We start from the raw sequence: 13755 nt of genomic DNA, 5'->3' as shown, positions 1-13755 counted from the left end.
ATTTCCAACCAAGATGCGATCACAGAAACCAGTTTCTCTTTCATCGAAACAGCCAGTAAGATAAATCAGACAAAATGACACGAAACACTGGTTTCCAAGAAGTATATACAGACAACCAAGGATAGAGAATCCTGGAGGCACCAGACACACAGAAGGTCAGCCTACCATGCCCCAGCTTACAATCACAAAAAGCTTCCACACCACAGAACAAGGTACTGAAATAGAAGACAGCCAAGTCCTAGTCTTGAAGACACTGCCGTGAAATGCTAAGAAGACAAAGCGGTCATGGTTCCTTGCACAGAGTTGCAGAAACAGGAGGAAGAGCACAAGACACACTCCTGGAGGTGGACACCAGGTGTCCCTCAAGCATGCAGCATAGTAGAACCTGCACGAGTTGACGAAAGTCACTGGCCAAAGTCAGACCACAGCACGGATTAGCAGGAACAGTGCTGGACATGCACATGAGGCTGGGAAATGACTAAGACGAGCAGGTAGGATGGGAAAATGTCCTAATTTGGTTACACTGGGTGAAAATACATGGGAAAGTCTTGACTCAGTTCTAAGAATAGTTTGTCCTACCCTGCCTGAGCACTATTCCCAACCAGCTTAACCATAAAAACATGGCCAAATGGTGTTACTGTTTCCAAGTTACTGAACTGTATTCTGGGGAAGACTGTAAGATTACAAAACTGTTCTATATCCACATACTTGATAACAAATGCAATATACTATATAAATAAACATAAGAAGCCACCTATCATCAAGAGATTCAGAAAGGGCACTAGACTAGGTTCATAATGTCTTCGTGACAAAAGTCCTAGAGAAACTAGGACTAGATGGATTATACCTCAAACTAATAAGTAAAAACCTATAACCAATGTGAAAAACTAAGTGGGAAAAAACTGAGAACATTTCTTCTAGAACTAAGATAAGACAAGAGTACCCACTCTTTCCATCTTATTTAACATGATGCTTGAAGTCTGAAGTAAAGCAATAAGAAAATAAAGGAATACAAATAGGAAAGGAAAAATTCAAATTGTGTCTCTTCATAGTAACATACTTAAAAGACGATAAAGACTCTGCCAGGAAACTCTCAGCTCAAAGGCTTTCAGCAAAGTTGCAGGATACAAAACCATTCAAAAATCAATATCTTTCATAGATACTAATAATGAGCTTGCTGAGAAATAAATAAAATATTCCATTCACAAATTCTTTGAAAGAAGGAAATAATAAAAAAAAAAAAACAACCTAGAAATAAACCTTACTGAGAAAGTGAAAGAGCTCTACAATGAAAACTTCAAGATACCAAAAAGTAAATCGAAGATGACACTAGATCATGATCATGGACTGGCTGAGTTAATATTGTAAGAATTGCTATATTACCAAAATGTTTCTACAGATTCAATGTGGCCCCCTTCAAGATTCCATGGCTGTCCTCATAGAAGTAACGCCAAAATTCACACGGAAATGCATAAGACCACAAATAATGAGAGTGTGGTGATATATTGCTTATGATCTAATAAAGCTTGCCTGAAGATCAGAATGCAAAGCCAGCCACAGCCAAAGAGGCCAGGCAGTGGTGGTGCACGCCTTCAGTCCCAGCAAGGAGTTCAGGGTCTCATGCGATTGTTAGGTCTCCAACTAAGCTGAGGACAGGATCGCCCAGCCTTGGTAGAAGTAAGAACTCTCTAGTGGTTGGCTTTTCTGATCTTCAGCTTGAACCCCGGTATCTTTTTCTGGGTTCCTATTATCAGAACTGCATCAAAGCAATTCTAAACAGCAATACTACTGGAGGTATCAGATATCTGACGTTATTCTACTGACACAATAAAGACAGCATCGCATCATCATGAAAACAGACACGAAGACCATGTGGAACAGGCTGAAGACCAAAAATCAACCCACACGGCTATGACTACCTAATTTTCACAAAGGTTTCAAAACATAACTGGAAAAAAAAACACAGCTTATTCAACAAATCATTCATGATAATCATTCAAAGTTCATCAAAGGTCCTAATTGAAAACCTGAAATATTGAAAGAGCTACAAGAAACCAAAGGTACTTCAAGACATAGGTACAGACAGAAACTTCTGAACGAGACTTCAGCAGCACAGGAAGTAGCCACGGGAATTAATAAAGGAGATACAGAAAATTAAAATGTTTCTGCAAAGCCTGGTGTTGGTGGCCCACACCTTTAATCCCAGCACTCAGGAGGCAGAGGCAGGCAGATCTCTGTGGGTTCGAGGCCAGCATGGTCTCCAGAGCGAGTGCCAGGATAGGCTCCAAAGCTACAGAGAAACCCTGTCTCAGAAGCCCTCTCTCCCCTGCCCCCCCCAAAAAATTTTCTGCAAAGCAAAGAAGCTATCGACATAGTGAAAGGACAGGCTACCGAATGAGACAAAATCTTACCAGCTGTACTTCAGACAAGGGGTTAATAACTAACCATACCCAAAAAACTCACAAAAATTAAAACACATGGGCACACATCACATGTACAAGTGTTTTTTGTTTTTTTTTTTTAAGTGTTTCACATCCTTAGCAATCAGGAAAAAGCAAATTAAAACTACTATGAGATTCAATGCCATCCCAGTCAGAATGCCTAAGCAGAAGAAATTAGGGGACAACAAATATCGACAAGGCCTTTTTCACTACTGGTGGAAGTTTAAACTAGTTATAGCCATGTAGAAATCAGTATGAAGGCTCCTCAAAACTTACAAAGAACTACCGGATTACCCAGGTATACCACCTCTGCTCATATGCCCAGAGAAATCTATATCCTACCACTGAGCGATCCTTGCACACCCATGTTCATCGCTCCTCTCTTCCTAACAGCTAGGAATCAGAACCAATGTTCATCAATAGATGAACGAATAAAGGAAAATTATCACTCTGGGGCTATACCCTCTGCTAGGGCCGTCCAACCTCGACTCTTGATTTGATCATTTATTTTAATTTGCTTTGGCCAAGAGAACAAGTGGAGACTCGTTGAAACCACATGTGACCTACCTCCTGCAAAAGGCCTGTGCTGGCCTGCCGAAGGATGACCAACCACATAAAGGACTCAGGCCAAAATCGTCTGACAAATTCTGAAGCAAGCGAATCGCCAGCAAACCCTCTAGAAAGTCGAACCAAGATGACCAGAACTGTCTGTGCCAACCCCTAACTGAGCAAAGATGCACCGATGAGCCCTGGGAGGAGAGCCTGCTGGCCTGTAAGTGTGACAGCGACAATCCCTTTTGTTTTGAGCCAATAGGCTTTATTCCTTTAGGTGTTTTGTTCCCAATGAGTTAGCTAAGACAACACAGCAGTTATAATTTATGGACACGGAGACAAAAATATCAAAACACTCCAAGAGAAAGAGTAAAAGAAAGGTCGTTCTTCTTTTATACTGCTAAAAGTTACCTGCCTATCCTGCATCACTCAGCAGGGGTTATCATCTCCTCCAGGAAGCCTTCCCAGATCTCAGGTTGAGCAAGCACACTGAGTAACAGCATTACATTTCTGCTCGCACCCCTGCCACTGCCGGCCCTTTACTGTAATTAGACGCTTCTTCCTAAATGGAGTCTGATTCGTTAGGCACTTGTGAACTGCTTCACACCAACCATGTAATCATCATCACAGTGTAACACAAAACAGACGCACGACAATTACTTCTAAGTTGAATAAACAAATTTTAAAAAACAGGCATTTGTTGGGCTGCACGGGGATGGGGGGGGAGGACATGGGAGCGGATGGGAGGCAGAGGCAGCTGGATCTCTGTGAGTCCAGGGCCAGCCTAGTGTACAAAGCCAGCGCCAAGGCAGTCAAGGCTGCAGCGTCTCTGTCTAAACAAACAAATGTCAACACCTGCTTGATGCTCAAACGTCTACTAACACTTCTGCATCAGTATTTCTCAAAGGGAAAACGTGCATCAAAACCAGAACTTGCAGAGGCATGGATTTAAAAATCACAAAATCCCTGGGCTCTCTCGTTAGCTGAAGTGCAGTTCTTAACCTTGTAAGAAAACAAACAAACAAACAAACAACAAGGAAGAGACTTGCTTCTGGCCAGATGCAAAATAAAGTAGCAGCAGTAAGCGCACGACATCGCTTTCCCTCAATAAATTGCAGTGTGTGGGGTGTTGCTGGTGTATGTGTGTGTGTGCAGTGGTGTGTGGGGGGGTAGTGTTGTTGGTATGTGTGTGGTGTGTTTGCAGTGGTCTCTGTGTGTGTGTGTCATGTTGTTGGGGTGTGTGTAGTGTTGTTGATGTGTGTGCAGTGGTGTGTCTGTCTGTGTGTGTGTAGTGTTGTTGGTGTGTGCAGTGGTGTGTGTGTGGTATGTGTGCAGTGATGTGTCTCTGTGTGTCTGCAGTGGTGTTTCTCTGTGTTGTGTGTGTGTAGTGTTGGTGTGTGTGTTCTGTGTGTGTGTAGTGTTGTTGGTGTGTGTGTAGTGTTGTTGGAGTGTGTGTAGTGTTGTTGATGTGTGTGCAGTGGTGTGTGTGTGTGTGTGTGTGTGTGTGTGTGTGGTATGTGTGCAGTGATGTCTCTGTGTGTGTGCGGTGTTGTTTCTCTGTGTTGTGTGTGTGTAGTGTTGGTGTGTGTGTGTAGTGTTGTTGGTGTGTGTTCTCTCTGTGTGTGTAGTGTGTCTCTGTGGGTGTGTGGTGTGTGTGTAGTGTGTCTCTGTGGGTGTGTGTGGTGTGTGTGTAGTGTTGGTGTGTGTCTGTGTGTTTGTAGTGTTGTTGAGGGGGTGTGTGTAGTGTGTCTGTGTGTGTGTATGTAGTGTTGTTGGTGTGTGTGTAGTGTGTAGTGTGTCTGTCTGTCTGTGTGTGTGTAGTATTGTTGGGGGTGTGTGTGTAGTGTGTCTCTGTGTGTGTCTGTGTGTGTGTGAGGACCTGGGTACTTGAAACTGCTCACTGAGTGTGGAAAATCTCTGCAAAGGAACGGCTGGCTGCGCGTCACAGAACAGGGAGCTGGGGCTTTTCCAAGGAGGTGTGGCGTTCTCGGCGAACACGTTTGCAAAGGGAGCATCGATCGGGAAGGCGCAGCCGGGGCGGGCGATGCACGGTGGTGCCGGCGAGGGCCCGGGGTCCCGAGAGGCTGCGCCGCGGAGGGCAGGGGGTGCCCCGGGTCCCCGCGGGGGCAGCGATCCGCGCGGAGGGCCAGCTCGCCGGTCGCGCCAGTGGCAGGCAGGCAGGCAGGCGGGCAGCGGCCAGGAAAAGGAACCGCGGGCGGGCGGGCGAGCGGGCGAGCGGGCGAGCGGGCGCCGCCGGTCCCACCTGCATCGAGCTCCAGCTGGTAGCAGGGCAGCGGCTCCAGCGACAGCTTGTAGCCCTCGAAGCGGGGATCCAGCAAGGGTCTCTTCACCCGCAGGGAGCAATTGGCCGCCTCCATCGCGGCCGCGGGGAGCGCGGCGAGGGAATCAATAAAGCTCTTGTTGAAAGCTCCGCGCGGCGCTCCTGGAACCCGGGGTGGGAAGCGGCGTGGTTCCCATCCCAGCGGCCCCCGCGGCGCCGCGGCGCTTCTGGGAAATGTAGTGCCCAGGAGCAAGCCGCCTCCGTGGCATGCTGGGAAGTGTAGTTCCCTCGGTGCCGGGACGCCCGCCCGCGAGCGGGGCGCCGGACTACGTTCCCCAGAGGGCCGCGCGGCCAGAAGGCGGCCCGCGCTCAGTTGAATTCTCACACTTATAGGCAGGGTGGCCAGAGCCCGCCCCGGAAATGCGTGTGCTAGCTCTCTGTGTGCTTAGGTGCCCGAGCTACTGAGGGTCTAAGTCCGGGCAGCCCAAGAGTGTGGTAGGTAACGGTCGTCAGCGCAAAGGGTCATTTCGTCGCTGGGAAGGGACGGCCCTCGCCCGCGGTGATGGTGGTGAGCTATGCCCGTGGTCCTCAGGGCCGGGGCCCGGGCCCAGCCCAGGCTCCTTTTCGATGTGCTGCTGTCTTTTGCCTTAGCTTCCCCGACCCGCGCTCGCACGCTGGCTCGCACGCTCGCCCGCCCGCCCGCCTCCCCACACCCGGGCCTGCAGGGCTGCCTCTCCGGCGGGGCGAGCGTGCTGCTGGAGTTGGCCCCGAGCCAGTCCTCGCTTTGTTTTCTGGCTCCTCCCTCCCGCCTCTCCAGCTGTCCCCGCCGGGTTGCATTTTATTTTCTACCCCCAACCCCCAACACCTCCCCCCCCGCGCGCGCGCCCCAGGAATGTCAGAGCCGGGAGGGGTGTCCCCCCACCCCCAGCGAGCGCCCCCCGTTTCCCCAGTGAGAAGACTGAGGCCTGGAGGACTTGGAGTGACTCGTCCAAGGTCACCCAGCCCTAGGGGGCCCGATGAAGTTTCAGCCCTGGGGTGGGGTGGGGTGGGGAGGGGTGGGGAGGGTCTGGACCGAACTTTGCGGTTGCCATCTCTGGGTAGCGTGAAGCTCTGGGCTACACAAGTCAGACGTTGCCTGGTGTATTAACCACCATCCCCACCCCGGTCTCCTGCCCCCTGCCCCATGCAACTGTGGAAATAATTGTTGAGTTCTCACACAAACGAGGCTGGGCACTCAACCAGGTAGTCTCAAGTGAGTGGTGGCACCACGCAGGAAAGAAAACTTAACTTAGACCCTTAGACCTCATTTTTTTTTAATCCAAAACCTCCTTCCTTTAGATGGCAAAGACGCCCTCAAAACTTACATCTTGCTCTTTCTTTTGTTTTGTTTTTTGCTACACTTGATTTTGGCATTGGTTATCTGTTCAGTTTTTTAATGAAAATGGAGGATTTTTCTCAATAAGTGTATTTGTGGGCGCAGAAAGCCACAGCTAGCGAGGCGCTCACTGAATCTCAGTCAAGAGTTAAAGCACAGAGAGTCTGATTTCATCTTCCATAGAAGTATCTTTCAGTGGTATGCGCACTGTGTGGCTTTCCCAACGTTTGGCTGCAAGTTACGACTCGGAAAGGAACAGTAGTCGTTTGCTAATGGACAGTTCAATAAGGCGCTTGGGGCTCCTGGCGTCCGAGGAGCTGGGTTCAGATTCTCCCGTCACCATTTTCTGTCTCTGTGCCTCAGTGTGCTCATCTGTAAAATAGAATTGCGTTCGTAGAGCAAGTCTGGGAGTTAGATACTGCTCGGTATTGCCTGATGATGTTATCCTACTAGTTTTTCCCCTGAACTCATTAATAAAGAGGGTAGAAGGGCAGGAGATGCCACAGCAAATAGGAACTGGGATACAGTAAATAATAGTAAAAATAACGAGGCCGTGTAACATGCTTGAAATTCTCATCCTCTCCTTGCTAGAATGTTCGATGTGTTGTTAGGATGGTTGTCTAGCGAGGACTCAGAAGGAAACGGTTTTCTAAATATTATGTATCTCACAATGCATGTCGATGTCCAGGTTAGCAAGATGAACAAAGATGCACAGATGAGAGCAGCGATTAACCAAAAGTTAATAGAAACTGGAGAAAGAGAACGGTGAGTAACACATTGTATTCACTAATTAGGTTTTACCACGCTTAACAGTTAATGTTACATTGGAGGAATCTCTGGTGCCGGGGACAAAAACCTGTCTGGAAAGAACTACAGAAAAGGGAAGAGTCCCAGAGTTTCTGTTCTTAGCATCTGTAATAGTTTGACTCAGCATTGCCAGATTTGGAGACGTAGACAAAGATAAGCAGGAAATGACACCACCAAAGCATGTTTAACCAAATGGGACACAGGGACACAGGGAGACAGCAGGGACACAAAGAACTGCAGCCAGAGAGTATCACCCAGGGTTTGATAGAGAGTTAACTAGTTTAAGTTTCCTAGTGCTCTTGACTCCTGAGCAGTATGTGCTGTTACTATTTTGTGAAGAGATTTCTTCTTCCTCTTATTTCATTATTCAGTTACGTATCTTCAAATTCCAGCTCTTGCATCCACTATGCTTTCCATTAGTTTGTGGCCTTGAGTGTAATCCAGGTTCCTGGATTACAAAGGTAATCCAGGAAATACCTTTGTCTACCCATTATATAATGCTATGCTTAAACCCTAATTGAAGGAACAACTGTTTAAAGAAAGGAAGGACTGAGAACCGTAGAAAGGCTCCCAGAGCAGGCTACTGGAATTTACAAAAGCAGTGTGTAGATGAGATAGAGGAACAGAGGACAACCTCTTCCATTTTCCCTGGGGGTGGCTGGGGAAGTTTCAGTAACAACAGGGTTTCACCCAGGGTAGAAGAAGAGTCAGCAGTTCTCTAGTTAGAAAGGGTTAGGATGCTCTAGCCATGTGGAACAGGAAAAGCAGTCAGAGCTTTGGTACCTGAAGAGCGCTGAGGGACCGCAGGCCACAGGGAAGGTGTGAGAGCATGTGGCTGGAGCAGTAAACGGGAGTGCAGAATTCTGTGTAAGAATTCTGTCCATCGAAAACATTCTGAATGTCAAAGCTGTTCTAACCACAGAGTATTTAAGCCCATCTCATTGACATACTGAAGATTGGAAGATGCGTTTGACAACCTTGAGTTCAGGCACTTAGAAATTGTCTCGAGATGTACCTTTGTCTCTCTCAGCTCCTTTCCTCTTTGTTGTCTTTATTCTCAAACAGGCCCTTCCCACAGGTGGCAGAGATTAGCAGTTCAAAATTTACATTCCACCAGCTCAGAGTTCCTTTCCCAGCAAAGAGCCTCACTTGATTACCAGCTTGCTTAGGTAATAGGCAAGTTCTGATCAGCCTTGCTCAGGTCATATTTCAAATTACAGGAACCTTGTCCAGATTTGTGTAGGGAGAGTGACACAGGAGTGTTGTTTGCTTGTTTTTCTGTCACGAAGCAGAAAAATGAGTTTGCACAAGCATTGTTGCTGTCTTTATCCTTAGATAATGGGAATCAGTAAGAATTTTTGGAAAGGGAATGAGTAGGCTATATTTTCATTGTAGGGAGACTATTTTGACTGTGTGAATGTAGACTTGAAGGGGCCAAGACAGATGGTAGAAAAATTAGAAAGATAGTGGAGATGGAGGTAAAAAAAGAAGCAAAAATGTGGAGAGAAGGACATACATACCTGTGAACCTTTTCAAAATGAAAAGGAAAAATAGACATATGAAGAAAGAGGTATCGGATGCTGTGCTGGGGTGATAGTATGTATTTAGAGAATTAGAGGTTTCTTTTTTATAATGCAGGGGCTGTCATGTACCATCATCTGTTAGGTCACAGTAGTGTGACGTGTACTTATTTCAATAGCAGGAAACACATCCTAACTGTGTGATACGGCGCACAGTGATGAGGACCAAGGAAAGACTAAAGCAAGGGCTATGAAGGGAGGGTGATGCTTTAGACAGAAAAAGTGAGAGATCAGGTGAGCATGAAGGAATGGGGGAGCTCCGAGAGGCACCGTCCTGAAATAAGCTTGTCTGCCTGTGACATGGTAGCTGAGGAACAAAGTGGGTGGAGAGAGGGGCTGAAGTATAACTGAAGAGAAGGCGGAGCTCGTTTGGTCGTGGGTAAATCGGGAAGGCACTGGAAGGTTGTGACGAGAATGTTGTCATCAAGAGAAGAGACCGGGAGGTGGGGAAGGAAGTTGGGTGTAAGGCCAGACCAGAAAAGATGGTGGCTGGAACTAGGGTACTCTTGGCCCAGAAACATTTGGATTCTAGGGAAGCATTTAAAAGCTGAAACTGCAGGATTCACTCATACATTTTATGTGTATCAAGATGAAGGAGACTCCCAAGTTGTAGCCCAAGGAACCAGAAGAATGAGATTGTCATTTTGAGAAGAAAGAGAGAAAGCGGGAGGGAAAGTGAAGTTGGGCTTGGCTCTTGAAACTGAAAGATCTATTTAGGCATCAAGATAGACATATCGCATAGTTATCTCTGGGGATATTGAAAGAGTGGAGGTTTGCAGGGCAAGAAGAGCTGTTTAAGACATGACACATTTAAATAAATCATTTCAGTTAAGGCCTCTGAATTGACAAAACTGGCTGTGACAAAGGGATAGCAAAATATATGGTGCAGCATTTTCAGCATTAAGAAAAAAGAAAATCCTGTTAATTAACTTGCAATAGCCATGCCAACTACTGAAGGCTGGAAATGGGGAGCGACATAGGGCAGGTCAGACTGTAGTCACGGCTGGATTTAGCCCTGAAGATAAGTGAGGCCGAGAACCGGCTTGTGAAACAGCAGAAAACTAAGTAATGACTCAGGATTAGACCCCAGTTAAGGTCTGGGGACAGAAAGCAGGGCTTTTACTCGAACAGTTTGTACTAGTACATTGCTTCAGACATTGCTGTCTAAAGTGCCTCACGTGGATTAATTTGGAAACATTTCCTTTTTAAACAGCCTCAAAGAGTTGCTGAGAGCTAAACTGATCGAGTGTGGCTGGAAGGATCAGTTGAAGGCACACTGTAAAGGTAATGAGTCCACTCAGACAAGCTGCGCCTGCGGCTCTGAGCTGGGTGGGTCTGGGAGCCATCAAGACAGCCTAGTTCACATCCTACAGCCTAGGTCATCGAGCATCATTGTAAGCAAATAGGAAATCGAGTCTTGTGGTGAGAGTTTCTTTCTCAGTGGTATTTCTGGCTGAATTCCTGAAGTTTTATTAGAGTTTTTCCATGTGTTTTCCAAAAGTGAAGCAAAAGTATCAAGGATCTTCAGGGCCAAAATCTGGTGGCCTGTGTTTTTAGGTAACAAGAGTAACCCTGATGTACTTTCCTTAATAAATTATCACTTGGTGCTTGATAGACGTAGAGGAATTGTATGAGTCACATGTTGTCTAAAGGTGTTGTCAGGGAATTAAGCAAGCGTACTGTAGAGAATACTAGGGTTTTTTTTAATGTTTTGGATAGCTATTGTTGATATTACACGTGCTTTTAAAATGAACCCTTTTCTGGCTCAATTTTTGGTATGGTGAAATTTTAGGTATTTTTAATGAGTTATCTTTACCACATTTTCTACAAGTAGAAAAATAATGGATTATATCCTTATTAACTATGAAACAGCATTTTGACAAGTTAGTAAAAGAGGGCGCTGAGTCATGCAAACCTTCGAGACTGGAGCTCGTTTTCTGCCATGTCCAAATGAACAGTCTTGCCACTTCAGTTTCTGGCTTCAACGTAGGAGTTGTGAATGTTGCCAGTTGTAAGCCAGCTAACAGAATTCCAGCAAATGTGGAAATGGGTATTCCCCCTTCATTCCCTTTGGTCCAGGTTAGAGAAGAGAAAAAGCGCAAACTACCTCTACACCTTAATTCTTGCCTATAAAGTTAGAAAGCAGGCTCCAATAAATTTTATTTCTTTGATGTCTTTAAACTTAATATAATTATAGTAAAATCTGTTCAGTTACAAATTTCTAGCTTTTTTACAAAAGCTAGATTTGACACTACACAGTTCTGATTTATTCTAAGTATTCCAACTATTTGTTTGCTTAAGTTTTTTAGTGGAAGGACAAAGCAACTGTCTGTAATCTGGAGAGTAATATATTTTTGAGGTTTTAGGTTGTCATTAAAAAAGAAGTGTCCTCTTTTTATTTAAAGACCAATCTATACTCTAAAAACATGATTTTAACCCTTCCTCTATGAAAATCTTTCTTACAGATAATGATTTTAAATGATATGATTTGTTTTTTGCTTTTGCATAAGAGGTAATTAAAGAAAAAGGACTAGAACACGTTACTGTTGATGACTTGGTGGCTGAAATCACTCCAAAAGGCAGAGGTAAGAAGCACAAATTGTGTCAGGGGAAATAGAGGCTTTCTGTAGGAAAACATACTTGCCAAAGTCATGGAGTTGTTCTTCCTGTGGGACGAGTTTTAAAAGGACAGTTGCCTAGCTGACTGCTACAGTCAGCTAGAGGAATCGGTATAAGTTGACACAAACACTGTATGCAGTATTAGGTTGATGGTTGGTAGGGCAGATCATTTTGACATGAGATTTTATACAGGGAAATGTCACCTGAAGCTTGGATTTAAAAACTTTATTAGATATGGCCTGATTCCACTTAAATATTTAATAATTCAAAGTTTTACTCCAGTCCTGAGTCATTGGCCTACTATCTCTCTCCTTATTAAAAATAAATGAAAGTCTGTCTTCTTGAATGTCTAATTAAGAATTTGGTAATTCAGGGTGATACATATTTAAGACTTAGAAGTGAAAGCATCTAAATTAGCTGAGTTATAGGATGTCTTTACACATAGCCACAGGCAAAATCACTTGCTTGTAAAATAAATGTCTGAAAATGACTACAGAATATAAATTCCCTATTGAGAAGGAACTAAAAAACCCATGGTCTGTTTTCTTAAAGTTTATTTACAACTGGAAAACATTTAGGGTTGTTTGTTTGTTTGTTTTTCCAAGTATGGCTCAGGAAAAATATTTGTTCATTTTGAGTTTATACTTTAGGCTAGTTTCTCTGACTCCTGTTTCTTTTTTTCTTTTTTTTTTTTATCTGTTAACATTGCTTAACATTGTTTATTTAAGTAAGAAATTGTCCTCTGTCTCTCCTTCAGCATTTCCATCTTGGATATGTTCAGATCTTACAGCTTTTCTATTGGTATCTAGCAAGATTGACTTTTTTTTTTTTTTTGAGATTATAATTATAAAATTTTTTCTTTCCCTTTTTTCCCTCTTTACCTTCCCAACCCTCTCCAACTTCTTCATATTTATGGCCTCTGTTTAAAGAAAAGTTGCATGTATTTTGTGCACATGGGTAATTCCTTTAGCCACCACCTCAAGAAGGTTATAAACAGTTCCATTCTCCCTCCCCAAATAAAACTTCCCTCCAACTCTTCTGATGGCTCTACAGTCAGACTGTACCAAAGTGACTTGCTTGGCGTCAGTCTTGTTTAAGTCAGATGGGCCTGTGTATTTTCAAATGGACTTGTATATTAGTATGAGAGTTGTGTGAAATCCCTGAATTGGTAACCTGTAATAAAACATCAGATTGATGTGTGATCACTGGAGTCCTCTGACTTTGATGTTTGGTTTTTATGTTTCAGCCCTGGTACCTGACAGTGTAAAGAAGGAACTCCTACAAAGAATAAGAACATTCCTTGCTCAGCACGCCAGTCTTTAAGGGAGAACTAGAATGTGTTGTTCTGTGGATTTATTTCTGAAAGTAAAACTTGCCATAAATTAGAAATTGATTTCCCAAAATAAAGTCCTTTTTTGTATGATGGTATACAGTTTTCAGTAATGATGTATACATTGTATTGATTTTTTTCCCTAAATGTGTTATTTTAATAAATATCTCATGAATGAGTTTCAATTTTTTTTTTATTTTGGAACAAATGAGATTCTGTTTATTACTGATTGACTAGATATGTTGAGAGAAAAATGCCAGCAATTACTTTCTATAATCCAGTATTTATATGTGTGTGATTCTCTGTGCTAACAGCTGAGAAGGCTTTCTGGGTTGTCTGCAGATAGTATGTTCCTCTTTTGAATTCTCATAGTTGATACCTGCTGTGCCCCATCTTATTTCTTACTTGTTACAAAATCTGAATTAGGACTGGGTCTTACTTATCTGTATGTGCCTTCCTTATGCTTCAAAGAACTTACCATCTAGTGGAAGACAACATTTGCAAGCTGGCTGCACACCACTTTCTCTACTCATCTGAATTCTGAAGGCAGAATCTCTAAATTTCATCCTGATAGACTGAGGTCAAGAAAGAACTTGAATGGAAAATAATCTCTACCCGTTAGCTTTCCTGCTCCCTCAGGATCTTGCTAGATCTAATGGACTCTTGTCTGTTAATGTGACCTTTGACACAGAGTGATGATGTCAACCATCCTTCTACTCTTCCTACTATTGGAAATCTTTTTGGGTTGTTTTTGTTTGTTTGTTTGAGGC

The 13755-nt window shown here is 44.2% G+C and overlaps 2 protein-coding genes across 4 annotated transcripts in view; one reads left to right on the top strand and one right to left on the bottom strand.

Moving 5' to 3' along the window:
• Nudcd1 (NudC domain containing 1) overlaps nt 1-5470 on the bottom strand; it is a 34236-nt gene extending 28766 nt beyond the window's left edge. For both annotated transcript variants that reach the window (XM_027431445.2, XM_027431446.2), the window contains exon 1: nt 5257-5470. In XM_027431445.2, coding sequence (XP_027287246.1) covers nt 5257-5371 — 115 coding nt within the window. In that variant the 5' untranslated portion in view covers nt 5372-5470. The remainder of the gene's footprint in view (nt 1-5256) is intronic.
• Nucleotides 5471-5617: 147 nt separating this feature from the next.
• Eny2 (ENY2 transcription and export complex 2 subunit) lies at nt 5618-13170 on the top strand. Of its 2 annotated transcripts, none has more exons than XM_027431444.2 (5): nt 5618-5769; nt 7338-7414; nt 10250-10320; nt 11547-11621; nt 12902-13170. In XM_027431444.2, the coding sequence occupies exons 2-5, from the start codon at nt 7347-7349 to the stop codon at nt 12976-12978; spliced, it is 291 nt and encodes a 96-aa protein (XP_027287245.1). In that variant the 5' UTR covers nt 5618-5769; nt 7338-7346; the 3' UTR covers nt 12979-13170. The 2 variants fall into 2 exon arrangements, with proteins under 2 accessions (XP_027287245.1, XP_027287244.1); XM_027431443.2 differs by having other exon boundaries at nt 5688-5842.
• Nucleotides 13171-13755: the final 585 nt, after the last annotated feature.

The sequence above is a fragment of the Cricetulus griseus genome, chromosome 10 (assembly GCF_003668045.3).
Source record: "Cricetulus griseus strain 17A/GY chromosome 10, alternate assembly CriGri-PICRH-1.0, whole genome shotgun sequence".
NCBI classification, from domain to species: domain Eukaryota; kingdom Metazoa; phylum Chordata; class Mammalia; order Rodentia; family Cricetidae; genus Cricetulus; species Cricetulus griseus.
Note: the sequence above shows the minus strand (reverse complement) of the source record. Positions and strands in the feature narration are given on the sequence as shown.